This window comes from Corvus brachyrhynchos, unplaced genomic scaffold, assembly GCF_000691975.1.
Source record: "Corvus brachyrhynchos isolate BGI_N302 unplaced genomic scaffold, ASM69197v1 scaffold255, whole genome shotgun sequence".
In the NCBI taxonomy this organism is placed as follows: domain Eukaryota; kingdom Metazoa; phylum Chordata; class Aves; order Passeriformes; family Corvidae; genus Corvus; species Corvus brachyrhynchos.
In genome coordinates, this window is record NW_008238358.1 from 1,272,505 (window position 1) to 1,294,445 (window position 21,941).

At 38.9% G+C, this 21,941-nt stretch overlaps 1 protein-coding gene across 1 annotated transcript in view; it reads right to left on the reverse strand.

Moving 5' to 3' along the window:
• The window catches only part of PARD3B (par-3 family cell polarity regulator beta), a 382,717-nt gene that overhangs the window by 183,275 nt on the left and 177,501 nt on the right, over nucleotides 1-21,941 (reverse strand). The window contains exons 11-13 of the mRNA XM_017735561.1: nucleotides 14,497-14,682; nucleotides 8,451-8,621; nucleotides 4,968-5,097 (exon numbers count right to left, since the gene is read on the reverse strand). Of these exons, the coding sequence (XP_017591050.1) occupies nucleotides 4,968-5,097; nucleotides 8,451-8,621; nucleotides 14,497-14,682 (487 nt within the window). The remainder of the gene's footprint in view (nucleotides 1-4,967; nucleotides 5,098-8,450; nucleotides 8,622-14,496; nucleotides 14,683-21,941) is intronic.

A 21,941-nucleotide genomic window follows, 5' to 3' on the forward strand; every position in this document is an offset into this window, starting at 1 on the left:
CAGTTCATTATTGGCCTGTAAATTCACTTCTCAACTCAAAGGTATCATCCTAGAAAAAGTCCCTGCATTTTTCAATGTAGAATATGTCTTCACCCCTCCAAAACTTAACAGGAAATATGAACACTTCCTTGGGTTTTAATGGCAGGTAAGCAATCTAACAATAATGACATGCCACACTTTCATATGACCTGTTCTGTTGCATGAAATGTTGGCAGTCTTTTTGTACAGTCCTGTGTGAAAGCACTAGCCTAACCTGAGAGAAAAAGGGTCGACAAGGAGGGATCAAAGGAGAAAGCAACATATTATATTTATTTGAAAAGAACACAGATATAGCAAACAAAAAAATATTGGGAAAAAAACTCCAACAATTCCCCCAAAAAACCCAAAAAAACCCCAACCCCCATAAACCCACACTATTAGCTCAAGAATCCTATAAAATTCCTATTGGCTGGATAGCCTCCTAAAGGTGAGAATCAGAAGAAATAGCTCAAACCCTGTATCTCAGGAAAACTGTGAGCATCATCAGAAGAAAGTGAGGATAAGCAGATGAGGAGAAAAGTTTTGATTTAGACTTTAAAAAGTGATTGCCAGTTGGATGTAAAATACAGGTATGCTACCAAACACACACACACAGGCTTCTTGCACTGTGATCCCATTCCTTCAGGTTTGAACACAAGAACAGGAAACAAATGAAAAGTAAAAGGTGAGTTCTCACAGGAAAAAGAATTTAGAACAAAAGAGGAACTCATATGGTTCAGTGTGATACCAAATATAACTACCAAAAGGAAGGAGACTAGGAAGTTCTGCAAAAAGATTGCAGGACATTAATAAGAATGCAGGTGAAATTCCCTGTCAGACTGCAGTGAGTCTACAGGAAAGTAGGGGAAAACTCTTGAGACATACAAAAAGGCTGTTATCACTCTGGAACAGTCCACTAGATGTGCACTGGATTGTTCTTTGAATATATGCTTAGTGAAGTCAAAGGGAGACAGTAATTTACAAGTCCAAGAAAGTCCAAACTAGAAACCCCAACTAGAAATCAATAGTTAATGGTGTGCCTTGTTAAGTAGCACCTAAGGTTTCATTCTTCCTCTCTGAAAAACGATGTAATATAATTCAGAAGGATATTGAAAAGAGAGCAAGGATAGTTGGACACAAGTAGAAATATTTCTACAAGGCCCAGGGATTAGGATTCTTTAGAGAAAGAAGCAATGAATGGGGACACAAGAGGAGTCTATGGAATTGTAGAAGCTATGCATAAGGTGAAAAGGAAGCTCTTGCTGGCTCATACACAGTAACAGAAGGCAACCGGTTTAACTATCTAGCAGCACACCTAGGACAAACACAAAGTAGTGTTTTTCACAGAACTGATTTCCATGAGAATGCTTTGGAAACAAAACTTAAAAATATTAAGAAATGTACTGAAATTTAGAGATGTATCAATGGCACAATGGCCCAGAGAGAACCTCAGTAGGTCCCTAAACCACTGACTATCCAAAGAGGAAAGAGATGCCTGATGGAAAAAAAACAAACCAAAACCAACCAACCCCCAACCAACCAATCAAGAAACCCTAAAAAAACCCACCAATCCCACAAAACCCCCAACAAACTGAAAAAAAAAATCTAAAACCACACCACACTTACAGTGCGGTTAGCCTTTTTGAGCAGACTCCTATAGCCTTAGCAAGAGACTGACCATGTTGTGTAGTCATAGTAACTTAGACTCACAGTAATGGGTCATCATTTCACCAAGGCTGTTAGATCATGGGTTACCACTGGCATTTTCCTTGCAGTAAAAAAAGGGTACACACAGAAAAACATCAGACTTCCTTAGTGAATCAGAAATGATCACAAGGGATTACAGCTCCCAGTAAAATGGGAGCAGGAGCCAGAAAATGAGAGAATTTAACCTAAGGAGCAGTCACTGGCTCCATATTCAAAACCTCAGGAAGTGACCTTAACAGATCCAGATAAATCTAAGCACTGAGCAAAATGTATTTAATTTTCAGATATTAAACAGACAGAGAGTAAAAGAGAGAAACTTAGGCAGAGTAAAAATTGATTCTGTCTGTAAGACATGTGCAGCATTTACAAGGAAAATCTAAATAATTAAATATGTCACTTCTTAATTTTCTATCTTGATGTTACCACAGATGTATGAAAACAGAGGTGCTTGTACAACCATGAGAATTTAGCAGTCTCTGGTAGTAGAGAAAGTTTGATTATTTTACTACTCAACCCAAGAGATGACAGCATTTTTCCTATAACTATTTATAACATAGGGTTATAAGAAATATATCAGAACCTCTAATGAAACACATTCCAATAATCTTTCAACACCAGAAATGTAAAGCTGCTGGCACTAATGTATCAATTCTCAAAGAGGTTGTTCTAAAAAACACCGTGCAACAGCTTGGCAGCAAATGAAGTGAGGACCTGAAGGCAGCAAGCATCATTCATGCAAAAATAGAACAAACACTGGCATTTCAATATTGGTTCACTACCCCCTCCCCCCTTATTTAAATATCCACAGACAAGACAAAATTTAATGTTTTGGCTATAAGCATTTTTCCCCAGACATTATTTTTTCTTGCTCATGTATAATAAAAAAGACTCTTAAAAAAGACAGCAATGTTAGCAAGCCAAGCTTCAGTGTGTTTTTGCTGAGTTTTTACAAGAATTTTATTGGTAGGAGCAGTGAATGGTACTGGAAATAACTTATTAGAAAACATTAATTAAGGAAGTATCATTTTATGAAATGTAATACAGCTCCTGCATTAAATTCTTACATCAGATCCCATATTGTGTTAAAAATCTCTTCTGTGTTTTATTATTCTTTTCAAAAATGTACCAACTGCACTTCTACATTCAAGACGTGGATAGCACACTGTGAGCACATATAAAGATCTGTTCCAGCCTGACACAAGAAGCTCACTAAGTTTGTGACTTAGACACACAACCAAAAGACACAAATCTCATAGCTGAGATAAAAGAGGGTTGTGCACAGGCAAAGTGTCTCACCCTTACAGATGCCTTGAAACACTGAGGACAAAACTTTGTAAAAAACAATGCAAAAAAAATTTTAAACCAGTGATGGGAGGAAATAAGTGACAGGCTCATATGGAAAGCAGAATGAGCATTAGCTCAAAAATAATTAATTCTATGATTTCAAAATAAGAGAAATATTTCTGCAATGTGTGACACTAGTGTAAGCCTGAAGTATACTTCACCAAAACAATTTTGTATCAGAGCTGTCCCACAGCTGCCCTGCTGCAAGTGCCTGTGCAGTTTTCCATTAAGATCACTGAAATTTTACTCATCAAATGCCAAATCTTCAACAGAAATCGCAATACAATACAATGATACCTTGAGTAAGTGGTAGCAACGTCTTCATCATCTTGTCCACTGACTCCAGTTCCAGTCATGGCCATGGCTGTGAAGACCCAGCCATACCAAACCCTCCCTGTACCGGCAGCACTCCAAAGCTTCCTTTTCACATCCAACACATTCTCAGAATTCTAAGGCCACCACGTTTTTTTTGCTATAATGCCTCTTTACCATAATTCTTTAATTAGAAAGATGCCTATTTAAAATGATTTTATGACTCAGCTGCAAACTAGTCATCCTGATTTTTGACCGCAGTTGTAGAATCTTTATCAGAAAGTACAACTCTTCCACATAATTTGTTTTGAATTCAAGTGACAGGTTAGCAGTTGCCATTCATCTGCATCAATGGTTTCAGAGCATTTGCTTTTATGGTTTTTAAGGAAGCATTTAAAGGTATTTTCTGCTTTCTGATTTTTCTTTGCTAATGACTAACTCTACAGAGCAGGACAGCTCCAAAGATTGGACCCTTTTTGCCTGAAACTACAGAATGAGTGTAAATTCCATACAAGAGAAACATAAGGTAGATCTAAACAAAGGATCTGATCTTTGAATATTTAAAATGCTTCAGACTATATCTAATTCTTTGCCTGGAGTCACACTGTCAAAATATTGAAGTCAACACAAATAAGTTACCCCTAAATTCTATGGGAGTTTCTCTTGAGTTTTACAGATAAGGGCTCTTTGGTTTTGATTAAAACTACCCCACACAGTCATCACAGCAGCCTATGAAATTACTTTTTGCAGGCTACCCTGATTCCACAGTCGTCTAGGAAAGTGGGAAAAATCATGCATAATTCAACTACATCAAAGAAAATCTTTTTTTCCTACTGGAAGGTATTTAACCATGTGCTTGGCTTGAAGAATAAGAGCACACTTAAAAGGATAGGGGTCAAGACCATCTTGAATACTTAAACTTTTCAAATAACTAGTACCTTGCTGAGTCAGGAGCAAATTGGACAGATAGTACAGTACGCCATCAGAAATGAAAAAAGACAGGAAAAGAAGTGGCCTTAAACGCTCTTACTTGTATTCTTCTATATGCTCGCACATGTAGGCTTTCTTTGCACAATTTACACAATTACCTAATTCTTTTTAATGAGTTCATTAATATAATTCCAATTTGTAAATTAAGGGATGGTTCTAACCTTTGAACAAATTTTACCTTAAAGTCTAAAATAAGCAAGTGTACTTTTCAAACATCATGTTTTAGTATAAATTAATTAAGCTTATAATAACCTAGGACATAATCTAAAAATTAAATGCAAAAATCATTGCACTCATTAAAGATATATAGAAAATAAACATTTTGACAACATATATTTTGCACTCATCATTTGTTTTTTATCCAGCCTTACGTGTTGGGGCAGCGAGCTAGAAACTGTTACTTAAACTGGAATTTGTGCCAGGAATCTCATTCACAACTTCTGAGTCAGCTCTCCCACCCTCGCTGGATCTTCAAGCCTCAAAGTAACATAGTGTGCACTTACTCTAATTAACTGCTTTTGGTGGCAGTGGATTTCAGGAAACAAAACCACAAAGCGCCCTCTGTCTCAGCACAGAGAAGGATATGTAGAGACTACCTTTTATTCCTTCCTGAGGACTGCGTGTTACAAATTGCTGGAGAATGGGATCATTGCGGCGGGAAGCAGCTGTGAAGTTATGACTCCCATCAAAGGCTGATTTTTGAAAGACTCCCTGGTCCGAGCGTTCCTAAGGGAAAAACAGAACCACACATTGCAACACAAAATTTACACATACAACAATGCAGAAGAGCATCCATCACTGCACACAGTGCACAGACACAGTGTGATATAATGTGTTCACTGTATATTGCCTCCTCTCAAATGAGAAACTTGAGAGAGCTCTTCAAAATTGCTGTCTGGTTTTGCTGACCATGAAATAAGAACAATATCCAAGCAATAACAACCACTAAGAATGATGCACAAAAATGAAGACCTTTTTTTTTTTTTTTTTTATGACCCACAACTGGCTTTATTCAAATTCTCCATCTGGGAGGGCAGCTTGTGACATTGTCAACACAAGAACATGGGCAATGCCAATGGTATTTTTCTGCCAGCCAGCTGGTTCCCTTCTCCCCGAGACTGAGTGCATATGTTCTGATGATCACACACTAGAACAGTTTTGCAAGTAAGGAGTTACACCAAACTCCCAAATGCAGGTCTTCTGGCTAGCAGCTAAACAAACTCCTGTCACACCTCTAGTCAGCTTTTCTTTGGCGACATTTTCTACCCCCCCATACATGCAATAGCGCCTAATTTATTCTCCTGAGCAGTTGCTCAAAGGAAAAAAGTTGGGAAAAAAAAATATAAACAAAAATCACAGTTTCTAAAACTGGGACAGACCCAGCAAGACATTTCTGTACTCATTATTCAGGGAAAACCAAAACCCACACAGGGGAATATTATGGCTAGTTTTCAAAGCAACCTTTATATTTTCTGTGATTTTGTATCTGTTTTTTTTGAAGGGGGATCCAACTGGCTTCTATTTTTAAACTGCATGTTCATTATGTCAGCAAATGTTACACTAAATATATATATATTTTTAATTCCATAGTCACATCTACAGAAGAAATACATGTATCTAGCCCACGTAATTTATTTTTAAAATGATGCAAGAGGTTTAATGTACTGGCAAGTGATTGCCTGCAAAGCAAGACATAAGGAAGGACAGCATGTTATACCTCCTTGAAACCCATCTTTCAAGCTTAATAATAAAAATAAAATAACGTAACAATTAAAAAAAGTGTAATAAAATAATGATAGAATAAAAACAATGAAAATAAGCATAATAAAATGTAAAAATTGCACCTCAGAACACAAATCATAACTGGCATGCTCACAGTGACAATATGGCTACAAATGCAGGCTTAGTGGACAGGCAGCACATGTAACTTCTCTTCTCCTCAGTGCAGCATCAGCCAATTGAAAAGGCTATTTTCAACCTCCATACAGAAACACACACCACACAGCCACTGACAACTGTGTTTCCTCTTGAAACTGGAATCCTTAGTTTACATGAGCTTCCTTAGGTTGTAAATCCACATTTACTACTTTTTCAAACTATCCATTGGAGACACAGTGGGATAAGGAACCTTAAACTAACAGCAACAACAAATCTGCTTTTCTGGCTCTTTGATAAATGACACAATCAATATCCCAACAACTGATCAGTAACCAACCCAATTCAAGTATTCAGCTTATAAAACATAGCTGTCATGGATGACCTCCATTAGTGTCCTGCCCAATAAAAACAATAATGCATTTTTAAACATATTCTCCTTCTGCCAAGCTGAGATGCAGTGCTTGGGTAGCTGGTTTGGGGAAAGGAAAGAATGGGCAACAACCCATTTCTGCTACAGTCTCCAGACTCAAATGGAATTACAATTGAACGCAAAGACTACCCTATAAAAATTAATTCCTGTCTAAAATGAATTTGATTCAATCAAGACCTCATTATGCATTCTTCATAGGGCATGAGTCAAGACTATTTACCTCCTTCATACATCTGGATAATATTCAAAACTATACACTTAACTATAAAAAACAGCCTCATACTTTTACTAGGTCAATCTGATGTTTGCTTGGAAGCTTTTTTAAACGAAGTGGCTTTAGTTAAATAAAGAAAACTCGCAGGAGTGAACTTTCTTTGAAGGTGAGCTATCTTCTATCCCAAAAGTGCACAGTAAATATACCATATACTTCATAATTCTTCCTTACAGCAGGATCCTGTCACACATAAAAGGAAAGCAAAAATGTGCTTTCCTCTAACATATTCCAGAATTGCTAATGGATACTTTTCATATTTTCCTGGCACAATTGACATCATGAGGCATTTCCAAAGTGTCCTCCCAACAAAGTTACAGCATAATGTCTGGGAAGTAATATATTTCTAAATCTATTTCTCAATCAATAAATGATGGTAATAAATTAAACAGAAAATTATCAGAAAAATATTTAAGAGTTGATTAAATTACAAGACACCTGCATTACTTCCTCCCTCTGGTATTTTATGCAAATATACCCACAAACATGACTGTTTGTAATTTTAAAATGTTCCAATAATGCTTATTAAATAAGAAGCTTGAAATAATATCTTGGATTTCTATAATGAGATTTATTACTACCTTTTACACCCCAAATCCACTTGTACGTACTTTTATTTTAAAGTACTCTACAGATACTTAAAACTTTTTCAAATATTTACTCAAGAGTTAAAATTAAAACCAGGGTGAGTAGAAAAGGCAGCCAGTATACATGTATGTTATCTACGTAAAGATGAGAAAAGAGTGTGCATATGTGCGTGCATGCATAAATCAAAGAGGGAGCAAGGGAGATCATAAAACCAATCTTTTTCAAAATAAGAAGTGACTGGCAAACATCAATTTATATGATGTCTAGAAAGTATAATAGTTAAAAATGTCTTTCTTTTCTTATTTTATTACCTTACTTAAATAGATTTTATGTTGATCAACTCAGAAACCCATCCTGAAGGGATCTTCATCTGACCAGGAAAAGTAAAGTATTTAATTCCTTGAAGGTCAAAAAAAAGGAAAAAGGAAAAAAAAAAAGGCAAGACAGCTCCAGAAAAACACACACACACACAAAAAAAGTACTAATGAAACAGAAAAAGCAAGAGTAAAGTAAAATCTAAGTCACACTAAGACACTAAGGTCTCTGATTATAACAACAAATGAAATCAGAATAATTTAAGTTGCCTGTATCCCAGCAATTTCCTTGAGGAGGTAGCAGATAATCAAGATTATACCAATATATTAATCCTAAACTAACTCTTCTTGGAATCACATTTTCTTTTGTTCTAATACTTGTTGAATCAAAATAAGAGGCCAATTTTAGCCTAGTCTCAACAATAAGAGCAAGACCAGGAGATCTCAACCAGAAACACTGCGTGAGTCCCCTTACCAGGAGAGAACGAATTCTGCCAGGAGAAGCTCTCTGTGACTGAGACTTCAGCCATCATCTCTTATGTGCAAAACCACTGGGACTGGAAAGACATTTACCTAAGAAATGCATTTACTGCCTCACCTCTGTGTGCACCTCCAGCCTGCGGAGCACAACCAGCTGGATCCTCCCCCGAATGTTCCCCTCCATGGACATGGAGCGCCTGAGGGTTTCCATGGCCTCGTGGTTTGACTTGCCCAGGAGCGACTCCCCATTCACTGCCACCAGCTGATCGTTTACTCGCAAACGACCGTCCTAGAGCAAAAAACAAAGAGGATTTTAAAAAAATCAAGAGGTATTAAGCAGAGGTGTTACATATGGGAAAGCACAATGCAAACAATCAGACATTGCTCCTATAACTCAATAAATAAGAGACTGGACAGTGCCAGAAATAACTTTGTGTCCAATAATTGGCAATTTTTTTCCTCTATTTGCTACATTTTGGAAAGAGTCCATAGTGCAAATACAAACAGAAGTTCATGCACAGACAGCTGTTTTTCTTGCATTTGAAGTTTATTTGTACCAGTTAAAAAAAATTAATAATTAAAAAAACCCAAAACCAAACATGCAAAACCAAAATAATACAAACCACAAAAAACCACACTTACCCCGTCCCCCCCAAAAAAAGGAAGAGCAGCTTTTTGTTAGTTTAAAGGGTCCACGCCATAACTATTAGTATCCACAGTGCAACCACAAAGCAGTACTACAACCTATTTTCCATGCATTATTATCTGCTATTAAGATCTGGTAAGAAATAGCTCCAAAAATTTTGTCTTACAATCTTACTGGTGCATATCTTGTCACAATTCCCATGCCATCACATGGGCCAGTGTCCTCAGTACAGCATGGTCACTAAGACTTAAACATCCTTACTAATTAATGCTGTCCCTATATTACAACATCCAAAACTGCTGCCAATAACAAAATTAGGGTTGAGCCATATCAAGTAACCTATGCTTCAAAAAAGTAATTCACCTTCATTTGCCGAAGTTAACTGACATTTGTGAGTGTAATAAAATTACAGTGGACAGTGTTATTTTGTGATTTAGGAGTCCTGTTGCTGTTGTCATTATTATCTGTGATTTATTTCTTTTCATAAAAGAACATGCCACGGACTTTTCTCTCTTTAACAAGAAAAAAAGGTCTATTTAATTGAGACACAGAAATTTCTTTGAAAGCTTGTCAAGTTCACAATTATCAGGCTGGCATCAGACCTCAAAAAAGGAGGAGAAAGAGTAAGAAACTGAAGACATCCCATGTAAGGCGGTGAAGAAGTAATAACAGGGAAAGATCTTGCACAGAAATGCAGTGCTTGGTTAAGATGAATCTGATTCATTCACAGGCTCAGCACAAACTCTTCACAAGGCACTCATCCAAACTGTTTACATATTTCATGCATCTGAGCAATACAAAACATATATACTGATTTCTATTTTTTTTTCTGCAACTAAGATGTTCAATTAACTATTCTGCTATTGCTTCCAAGCCTAAGTCATTTTTGAGTGAGTTACAGTAGCTGTGACACACCCAGCTTTATTAAGTGTTATTTTTGTTGGAACTGGGTATCATCATTACTACAGGAAAGTACAGATAACCACAAGGCTGAAGAAAAAACAGTATATAAAAAAATCCAAAATAAACTGGGATAGACCAGAAGATGGAAAGAAATAATTAGGAGATGAGTCACTCAGTGAAGGAAAATGAAGTGAAATAAAACTTTTCTAGGTAGGGTGTGGGAATGGAGGATAGAAAACAGAGATGCCATTTAGAAGTGATACTGAAATCTCTCCCACCTCTCTGCTGAATATTTTATGCCAACTTAGTTGTACATACAGCCAAAGTCAGTAAGTTAACCCTTTCTCTACATACAAATGAAGCCATCACAAGTGCTAAAGTTTAGGGAGACAAGAGTTAACATTGCTGAACTGAAACATTTATTATTTGCACGTGCTGTAATTCCTCTGTGTTCTATAAAAATTTGCTGAAATGAATGGAGCTATTCAGATCAACAGGAGTTTGAGGAAAAAACATTTTATTTTTTGTGAGTTTCTGTAAGACTCTGAAAATTTTACACATCCTCATGTCCTCCCCCAGTGGTGCCAAGTTTCTTGGAATACTGTTTGTCCTTTCTGGAAAAAACCCACCATGTATAAATATCTGTTAAAGTTCCTTTCTAAAGTATATACAAATACAATGCCAAATGCATCTTGTCACGACTACAGCTGTTAAGTATGCAACCGTCCTGAACACAGCATGCACTTTTAAATGAATCACTGAGCCTCATAAGGCTCTGTATTGGCCCAATTTTTAATTTGCCTTGTAATACTTTTTAGGAGACTTTGTATTTATTTATATTTTAATAACATTAGTTCTTAAAGGGCTTCTTTTGATGCATTCTCCCTTCTTCTCACTCTGTTATGTGCAACATTTAAGTGAAAAATTCAACTTGAATTTGACACTTCAACTGTGATGAAGAAAAAAGATGATGATCATTTATAAATGTTTATCAACCACACTTGCTAAGTCACCTGTACAAGAAAGGCTGGAAGACAGGTGAATGCTGTTTTCACACAACAGGCAGAAGTTACTTCACAGAAAAACCTTTTGCCTTTTTAGAGACCAGGAAAAAAAATCCCAACGTCTAAACAGTTTCCAAACACAGATTTTCGCATCCCTTGTGTTATGGCCTGGTTTGGAAACCCGAACTGCAAGAAAATCTGCTTGGCTCAAAACAAGCTAAATGTTGTTTTAACACGTTTCTTCTTTCATCTCTGAGAGGTAGGTTTCTTTGTGGCTTTAGAGTAGGAAAACAACATTTGGCATTTCAGCAGAACAGTTTTCAAATGCCATCTCTGGAACTGTGAGTGAGCTATTCTAATAGAGGGCGATGTTATTCTTCCCTCGCTTATTCAAAAAATGCTGGGTTTTTCATGGACACTCACAGCAAGGGGCAGAATCTACCACCACATGGCTGCCATATTTTCACAGCCATTCACAATACTCCCACTTTTTACAGTAGAGCAGGAAGATATAATGCCATGATCTTCAAGAACTTATGTTTTTAATCAAGGCACAATAAGCTATTTCCCTTGTCACATCAATGGCATTTCTGTCAGAAATGCCCTGATGGCATTTATTGGAATTATCCAATTTCCCCATCCATCGCACACAATGAGCAATGTTTATTGTAACAGAACTCAGAAGGACCAAGGACGCTCAAGCTACACCATGTTTGCTTTGAACAAACACACAGATAAAAAAATATTCCATTATTTCTTGTAATGGCTCTGTTTCATTTCAGCTGTAGTAGACTGCAAGTACCTGATCCTCAGGAACGCATCCTAAGTGAAAAGCCAAGATATCTCAAGGTGAACAAAGCTGAAATCCCCAAAGTTATGGGGAAAGACAATGCATTTAAACTCAGTCAAATGTTATTTTTCTTCACATGAAAGGCTCTGCATAATTACAAATACAAAGTATTCTAGTAACCTCTTTATCTTAGGGATGTTAAAAAATAGATACTTCAAAAATTATGGAGGTTAAGAAGGGACATAATAGTTCAATCAGCAAAAGCAACTGCTTTTATTCCTGCGGGATACAGTGTTAGAATACAAACTTGGAACTTTAAAGGCATTTTTATTTTGTTTGATTTTGTAGGCAGAGCAGTAAATAGGACTGAGTCGTACTGTAGCAGGTATGATGCTACATGCATTAACATTTTAGAAAACCTTTAGCTAGGACAATAAGAAAACCATAAAAGATAGAATTAAATACTTAAATTTTCCATTATGGTTTTTTAAAAAAATTGCTACTGCACTTTGCAATGCCACTAACACATTAGAGCTAGATTAATGTGTTAATGTATCAAAAAACTTTAAAATGTTAGCCTCTCTTCAGACCTTGGTTCAAGCCAATAACGAGTAACAGTAACCAAGACGGTCTGCATCTCATAGTTTACTCTTCATTCTAAAAAACACATGGCAGAAGAAATTTACTGTATCGAAACCTTATACAGCATTAGAAGGATTGAGCATTTACTTTATCACTGAAACAAATATGTTGAAATTCTATGTATTACATTTCTTCTTCTGAGTACAAGCAGTGACAGTATAGACAAGGGGATAAAGTTCCCACTTACATTAGCATGATACACCAGTATCGAAAATATTTTAAATTCTAAATGCAGAAGTGAGAAATAGTGAGAGAATTCTCATGTCAGTGAGCATTAAGATTTCCTCCTGTGACAGTTTCCCAAGAAAACACTGTACACTGAAAAGCAAATGCACATGTTTTAATCCATAATAATCCATTTCAGAGAGTAACAATGAATAGCATGGGAAAACACTCTGGACAACTACCAGCTGGAAAGAAGGGCTTTTTATTTCAAAACTTGCTCCAAGAAGAGATTTAAAATAAGGGCAATAGGACATCTTTAAATATTTATGCACAAATATATGCAGACTTTAACTTGATACAAGAAATTTTATTAATTGTTAATACCCACTGATTAGGTTGTGTTCTATAAAAAGGTCATTAGACAGAAGAAAGACAGCTGTTCTCCATGCATTACACAACAGCAGACCGTGAGTCTTAAAACACTGCCAAAATGCCTGCGTTCTGTGAGCACTTGCACACAACACGCAGGAAAGATTCTCTGTACAGTTCTGGTTGAAGCCAGAGCCTCAACTACTGTCTCATTTGCTCTGGAGCCTACACTCAGATCTATTACCACAACACAGGTCTAATTGGTGGAAAGATTATAATGGAAAGGTTAGAATAGAGAACAGGTCACAGGACCACAGGCTGTCACAAGACAAAATAATCTCCCAGTCATGGTGACTGCTGTGCCGGTCTACTTAGGGGTGAGCACAGAAGTCCTGCTTTAGTAGTCTGCAGCCATCTCCAGCCAAAATTAACTGCTCTGGAGTGAGTCACTGTGGGGAGTAGAGAGTAGCAAACATACAGAGCTAGAAAAGGTTGTTTAATGTGTCTGTGACGTGACAAGTCAGGCAGCCAGCCCACTAATAAGGAATATGGCTCCACAGCTTGGCTATTCAAAACAAGGTATTTATCTGTGGCAATGCACTGTCGCTGCAATTGGTGTGGACATGGAGCTGGGAAAACAAAGAGGGCAGCCTCATTTCCACAGTAAAATGTGTCATACTCTGCAGCAGACATGCACACAAATTGAGTTTATCCAGCCCTAATTTGGCCAAATGTGTGTTAAATCAGTTCTAGTGTACACCAATCAGATGAAGATCCAAGCTTTGGAATAACTGTGAGACTAGGACAGGTAAATAACAAGCAGGGAACTGTTTAACATTCTCATGAAACCTAAAATCTTGATTATTGCTATTTACTAGCTGCTGTAAATAGATGATCATTAAAGTTTTAATGCTGTGAATTGTCTTACTCAGCAGGCTGATGTCAGTAGAGCAATTTACATAATGCTGAATTAAAAGGTATTTTTACAGAAACGAGAACTGCAAGGAATTGCTGAGATAAAAGACAAAAATTACATTATGATTCTACAGGTGTTAAACATACTAGCCCTGAAAGATTAAGTAATTTGTTTCAAATTCAGAGAAGTTACCCTTTCCAAGTTTTATTTAGGGGAAAAAAATGCAGTCAACAGATTTCCTAAAGATTAGAAAATAATTCAAATACTTCTTAAACATAAAATACACAACAGTGTTTGTACAGTGCTTAGAAGGAACAGAACAACTCATAATATTGTCATTTACCAATTTAATATTACCAATTCAATCCACAGGCACAGTGTAGATATCAACTTCTCTGTCACTGAGCCAATCAAACTTTTTCTGTAGGCTGTGGAGAAGCTGGAAGGCAGCCTCTACTCATACCTACCCATCCTTATCCTTCCTCCCCTTCCCCGTTTCCTGCAGCATCCAAATGTTCCCTGCAGTTTGCAACAATTCACTTCATTTTGGCAAACCTTACCACACACAACCCCAGAAACCATGGGACAAAATGTTAGATTTGTAGTTCACCCAAAGGAATGAGGGACAAAGGTGTTCGTTCCTAGGATGTTTCTCAAGTGAAATTCAGCACTCAACACAGAAATGACAGAATTCTAACACATTCATCTCCTGATGTGCTTCTTCCATACCTTAAAAGCAGCACCTCCATGAATAATTGATTTGATGAAAATCCCAAGATCAGCTCCTGTCTCTCGAGATTTGTTGCCTTTCAAGCTCACACCAAGTCCAGCAGAGCCAGAATCATTCAGAGGAATCTCAAAGGTCAGCTGCTCTGTGGTTTCTGGAGAAAAAATACTGCAGTTTGGCTCTCCTTTCTGTTGGAGAAAACAAGGATGAAAATAGGGGTGAAAAGTTGGCATGAGTTGTATCCACAGATGTGTACGACAAGAAATAGTCCTCTTTTCCAGAAAGTAGCTTGAAGAAACAAGCCTTATAATCAACAGTGCATTTAGCTGACATTTTGTCACAAGATCTGGCTTAAAATGTTATTTTTAATGATACCTAGGAATATGCTTAAAGAGAAGGTAAAATAGCTTAGTTCCACATGATATAAAACTGATGTTGCAGCAGAATGTAGAAAAGACATTTATACACTGCTGCATTAAAAATGTAAGCCATAAAACTCTCAACATCTTTACATGCAGCTCACAAACTATAATGGTAGTTGTACTGTTAAATCCCATTCCCCTTTGAAAATTGAGTTTCATCCTTAAAAATTTATCCTTTCCTTAAACCTGTCTACAGAGGAAAGCTGGTGTAACAAAAGCGAAGGTGAGAATTGAAAGCACAGTAACTTATTCTGTGTTAACTCCCTTTGAACATACTTTTACTCCATAGAGGTTTGATTGTTCTGTTTTTCTTTCTGGTATGGGTTAATCCCAAGATTTTCTCTAGATTAGAGTGCTGTTTACAAGACTGTCAAGTCAAGCATCCACAGCTACGGAAGATCAGAAAGAACTTCCTTTTACTGTACACTGTATCTGCAGTTTTGTAGGGCTGTCTGTTGCTGGGCAGAGGGGAAGGGGGTGTGGTTGTTTGTCTTTTTTAAAGCAGGTTAGAATCATAAAATCAAACAAAATCAAATTTTTGCTTGAAATATTTATCTTGGGACACCTAAAAAATAAAACAAGGACAAGGAGACCTATTATGGAATAAAGTGTTCATGGAAGGTGTTAGTGCAAAAGAACTTACGCAACACATTCGCTTTTATTCCATTTTTCCTTCTCCACATAACTGTAAGACAATTAATTAGCTTTTGTTTCTTGTCATTTGGACATTTTTTACTCTTTGAAACGGTACTATTAAAAAATTAATAGGAAAAAACTATGAAAAGGAAGCACACAGACAAGTACAAGTTGAAAGATGACTGACTGCTGCTTCCAAGAGTGTCAAATTCTCACATTAAGTTATTGAGTAGAGGCCACATGCAAGGAGTGCAGTAGCTGGGCCAATCCTCCTCTTCCCTAATGAGGTATCACTTCCAGGACCTAAGCTGCAGGACATGCAGTATCAATGCAACTGTCAGCAAACGTGCCAACAGTACAGATGTTTCCTCAGCAGTCAGAGCACACCTGTGCATTCAGGTATCATGCTGTCTAATCAACAGAAGTATGACCTCAGAACTAAGCGCAGAAATTATTATCCCGAAGAAACAGTAGCACCTAAGTATACTTGCCTTTATTTCAGATGCCCTTTCACTGATGAGAACCAACCACTGGCTAGAGAGGAATCACATCAGCCAGAAAACTGACTATCAATCTCAATCCCAATATGCACCATGTTTAAATTTTTCCTGGAATGTAACTACATGATATTAAAGTCAATACAATTTGCCTAATTGCCAAATATAAAAATGTCACAGCACCAACACTGACAATTGTCTTCATACCAGCATTCATCTCCAGTACCTAAGTTACACATTTGTGCTTCTGTTTTTGTTCACCAGAAATACAGAATTCTCAGTTACATGTCTGTCACTTTTATTTCTCAGCTTTGGATGGACATCCTGAGCATAACTCCCCAAAATCTATAAATTTGTAACAACTGTGAACAATACAGAATGATAACTTGTTTAATACTCCTCCTCTAACTTCAGAAGAACCAGTGTAAGGAAAAAACCACACCACTACTGGCCTTCTAACATAATCATTTTACATTTAACTTTCTCAAGGTTTTAGAGAAAAGATTTTCTGCCCAATCTTTTTTTCCAACTTGCACATATTCTCATCAGTCAATTCAGAACTCTTAGATCAGAACTCTACTCAACTGGCACATCCCGTCAAGATTTGGACAGAAGAAATTCTTCTAAAGGTCCCAGATTCCTGTCTGGAATTTTCCATCATCCTGTGATGATTCCTGTCTTTAGGACAGGACTTGGTATTACTTCCCTGGTCCCCTAGGCAAGCAGTTCCTGTGTGCTTCTACTATCCTTTCACTTTAATCCGTGACATCTGCACCAGACTTGCCCCTTCTCTATGTCAATAATGTGGTTTTGTCTTTGCCCATACTGTGAGAAAAGCAGTGAGGGGGCTGTTACCACAGGACATAAAAGCTCCCAGTGCTCATGGCAATCTTACCCAGAGCAGTCAAAACTGCTTTATAGGGCTACCTCAGTACGAACTTGGACTTCATATAAAGCTGAACTTGGTCACCCAACAGAGTTGCTCAATGTTCTGTATTTCCCAGCTTCCTTTAACATAATTATGCTGTGCATTAGCCCTTGTTAAGTAACCTACCACATCACTTGACGTTTGTAAAGAAACCTCCAACATCCCTCTATGCATGCCGGAGTAGTTCAGCAGGACACCAGACAATACAGCAAGCTTCTGTCACTATTTCATTTCCTATGTTTTCCTTAGTGCCTAATTTGGAATCTGTAACATTTGTCTAACATTTTCCTTGCTACAGCTCTCTATGAAACAGATCACTTAATCATACAAAAACCTCAGTAAATTTAATTTAAGCTGCTTTTACCTATTACTAGAGAACACTCTAATATTTTTAAAAGTCCTTCACAAGTCTCTTGTTCCACATAGTCCAATCATCCTAAACATCTTTTAATTATTTGTATTCAGCTTTATCCAAAGATCCAGCAAAAACTGATTTAAAAATAACGTTGAACTTTATCTAATAGTACTATCAAAAACTTGTTACCCGTGATGGAGACTGAATGATACTTCCAAGATTTCACAAGGATGGGTAAGAGGAAAGGAGAGGCATATCTAAAAGTCAGTGATAAATTCACTGTAAGGCAACTAAACTCTGTCTTTACTCCCTCAAAATTTTCCTCTGCTACTCATTGCACAGCATCTGATCGCAAATGCCTGGTAGTCAGTCTGCAACATCATGACTATTTGGTGCAAATACAAGATTGAAAACTTATTTGTGAGAGGATGTGAGAAGCAGCAGAAAGGAGGAAAAACAGGGGCAAAAAGCGAGGAACAAAACCTAGAAGCTTGATTTCATCCTACACTCGCTGAATGTTTTCAGATTATTATCCTGATCATAATGCTCTTCCCAAGCAATACCTTTTCACTGATGACAAAAAGAGCTCCAGCCATCCTTAAGTTAACAGCTTATCAATTACCTGCTTCATTTGGGCAACTAATTTAATGAATGATGGCCCCTGTTCCTAGAATATGCAGGTATGAATATTAAATGCTGATAGTGACTCACAGAGCTGGATTCCTACTGCTTCTATTTCCCTGACTTTGCTAAAACATTATCCCAAGACATCAATACTTTACAATATAGCAACCACCATCAGCAGAATTATGGTCTGGTAAAGGAAACCCTCTCAAATGCACTAAACCTTGAATTCTATTAGAAACACTTCTTACCTCAAGATCATCCTAGAATCTGAACTCACTCAAACACAGAACAAATGAAATGAGCTGCAACACAAATATGTTTCTAGCCTGGAAAAAACTTACAGCTGTATGTTATTAATTACCCAATCAACAACCACATCATGTATTTTCCATACCAAATGTATCATACCCCAGCAGTTCAGGAATTAAATGATAGTATATCACTGAAGCTATTCCCTACTGCAGACATTGGAAAGTAACTCAATTGTAGTAGGAAAACCAAGATATCTTCACATTAATCGATGTCCAGATAGCCAAGTGGTGATCCCTCAGGATGGTTAGAGCTTTGAGATGGTCTGGTCTATACTTTTCACTCAGTCCCAGAGTGGGTAAGGTTGGAAGGGAGAACAGTGGGTCATGGGGCCCAATCCCCCTGCTCAAGCAGGGTCACCCTGGAACACATGGCACAGGATTGTGTCCAGGTGGTTCTTGAATATCTCCAACCTTGAGCTCCCTAAGCCTTTCTTCATAATAGAGATGCTCCAGTTCCTTAATCATCTTCACTGCCATCCTCTGGACTTGCTTCAGGAGCTCTGTGTCTCTCTTGTGCTGAGGAGCCCAGAGCTGGACACAGCACTCCAGATGTGCCTCACCAGGGCTGAGCAGAGGGGCAGGATCACCTCCCTCGACCTGCTGGCAGTGCTCTTCCTGCTGCACCCCAGAATCCCATTGGCCTCCTTGGCCACAGGGGCACTGGTGGCTCATGGGCAGTTGTTATCCACCAGGAGCCCCTGGTCTTTCTCTGCAGAGCTGCTCCAGCAGGCAATCCCCAGCCTGTGCTGGTGCGTGGGGTTGTTCCTCCCCAGGTGTGGGACCCTGCATTTGCCTTTGTTGAATTTCAAAAGGCTCCTCCCTGCCCATCTCTCCAACCTGTCAGGGTCCTTCTGAAGGGCTGCACAGCACTCAGGGGGATCAGCCACTCCTCCCAGTGAACCTGCTGAGGAGGCATCTGCCCCTTCATTCAAGTCATTGATGAATAATGGGCCCATTATTGAACCCTGGGGGACACCAAGGCCTCCAACAAGACCCTGTGCCAGCCAGTTCTCGATACACCTCACTGCCCACTCATCCAGTCCACACTTCCTGAGTTGGCCTATGAGGGTGTTGTGAGAGACGGTGTTGAAAGCCTTGCTGAAGTCAAGGTAGATGATGTCTCATTCATCCAGGTATTTGTTTCATTGTAAAAGGCAATCAGGTTAGTCAAGCATGATATACCATTAGTGAATCCATGCTGGCTACTCCTGATTACCTTCTTGTCATCCATGTGGACAGAGTTCCCTGAGTCCTCCTTCTTGCCCTTTCTGAAGACTGAGGTGATATTTGTTTTTTTCTAGTCCTCAGTCAACACTCCTGACTGCCATGTTTAAAGATGATCGTGAATGGCCTCGACAGCTCTCAGCACCCATGGAGGCATCCCATCAGGACCTATGGACTTGTGGATGCCAGATTTGCCTAGGTGTTCTCTAACCCAATCCTCCTTGACCAAGGGAAATTCTTCTTTCCAACACTCCTTTACCCTTGTATCCCAGGTCAGAGATTCCTGAGGGCTGGCCTTCTCAGTGAAGACCAATGCAAAAAAAGTGTTTAGTAACTCTGCCTTCTCTGCATCCTCTGTTACCAGGCTCCCCGTTATGTTTAGTTATGGCCCCACATTATCCTTGCCTTTCCTTTTGTTATGGATGTATTTGAAGAAGCCCTTCTTGTTGTCCTTGACATCCTTGGCCAGATTTAATTCCAGATGGGCCATGGCCTTCCTTGACTCATTTCTACTTACTCTGACAACATCTCTATATTCATTGCAAGTGGCCTCCCCCTGTTTCCATCTCCTGCATACTTCCTGATTCACTTTGAATAATAACAGAAATATATTATTTACCCCAAAGGTCTCTTGTCCCCTTTGCCTGATTTCTTGTTCAATGGGATGCATCACTCTTGAGCCTGGAGAAGATGATCACTGAATATCAACCAACACTCTTGGACCTCTCTTCCCTGTAGGGCCTCTTCCCATGGGATTCTTCCGAGAAGATCGCTGAAGAGGCTTGAGTTAGTTCTCCTGGAGTCCATATTACTTGCTACCCTGCTTCCTCCTCATCCAATACCAAACTCCACAATCTCACTGTCACTACAGCCAAGGCTATCCTCAGCCTCCACATCTCAAACAAGGCCTTGCCTGTTTATTAGTAGAGGGCTGAGGTGTATACCATTCCTTGTGGGATCCTCCACTATCTATGACTCAGGAAGTTGTTATCAATGCTTTCCAGAAACCTCCTGGACTGTTTGTGCTTTGCTGCACTGCTTTTCAGAGTAGTTAAAAGAACCATGCCCTGTGACTTTGAGGCTGCTTCCATCTGCCTGTAGAAGGTCTCATCCACTTCCTCCTCCTGATCACACAGCCTGTAGCAAACACCCAGAACAGTGTCACCCCAACTAGTCTGCCCTTTTATCCTGACCCATAAGCTCTTGACACGCTCATCATGTGTCCCAAGAGATAGTACAATACATCCCAAGTGCTGCCTCACATAGAGGGCAACTGTGCCACTACACCTTCCTGATCTGTCTCTCCTAAAGTGCAAGCAGCCCTTCATGACAATATTCAAGTCATGTGAGCTATCCCACTGCACCTGTAATTGCAGGGAGACCAAAGGCCTGCCTACAGATCTCTAGATTCTCCTCTTTTTTCCTCATATTGAGTGTTTTGGTGTACAGGCACTTTATGGAAGAATTTGATTATGTCAATATCGCAGTAGGGGAGCAAAGGGATGCCCCATGGTCCTACATTATGATTATGCCTTTGGCTGCTTGTGCTTGATCAAGGTATTTCCTCTTAAGCCTCATTTTCCTACTAGAGTGGTCACTGTAGTTCTCCCATTCTGACGCCTTATCACTGTCAAGCCTGGCTATGTCCCCATCCCCCTTCAAACCTAATTTAAAGTTCTTTAATAAGTCCTGGTGACTCCTGAGCTAAGAGCCTTTTTCCCCTTTGAGACAGGAGGATCCCATTTGTTACCAGCAGTCTTGGTGTCATTTAAGCCAACCCATGACCAAAACAACCAAAATTCTGCTGGTAATACCAGTCTCGATGCCAGGTGTTCATCTGCATGATTTTTCTATTTCCTGCAATCTGCAGCACATAAAAGACCACATCTTGTGCTCCACATCCCTTTGACCAGTTGTCCCAACGCCCTGAGGCCTGTTAATTGTCCCTTATTGGTACCTCATTGTTGCCTACCTGGAAAATCAGTAGTGGATAATAACTAGTGAGACATACCAGGCTGGGAAGTTTCTTGGTGATATATCTCACCTGGGCCTCAGGGAGGCAACACACCTCCTTATGGGCATGGTCTAGTCAGTATATCAGGCACACCATTCATCTCCAAAGGGAGTCACCAATTACCTTTCACCACGTTTTTATTTAGTTGAGGATGCCATGATGCAGCAGATAGGTTGCCCTGCCCTAGCCAACTTTTCCATCCCAAAATCCATGTTCTATTTCCCTCGTCCTCATTTCCTTGGACCTTGGATACCAGGGCCTCATACCTACTGTATAAGGGAATCTGTGGAGGTAGGGTAGGTTGAGAGGAGATTCTCCTGCCACCCCAAGCAGAACCCCTTTCCACTCCCCTCAATTTCTAAGGTTCCCCTTTTCTGCCTGGTGGTGAGAGTCCCTAATAGTTCTTAGCCTTTCTCCTTCATCTCCCAGCTCC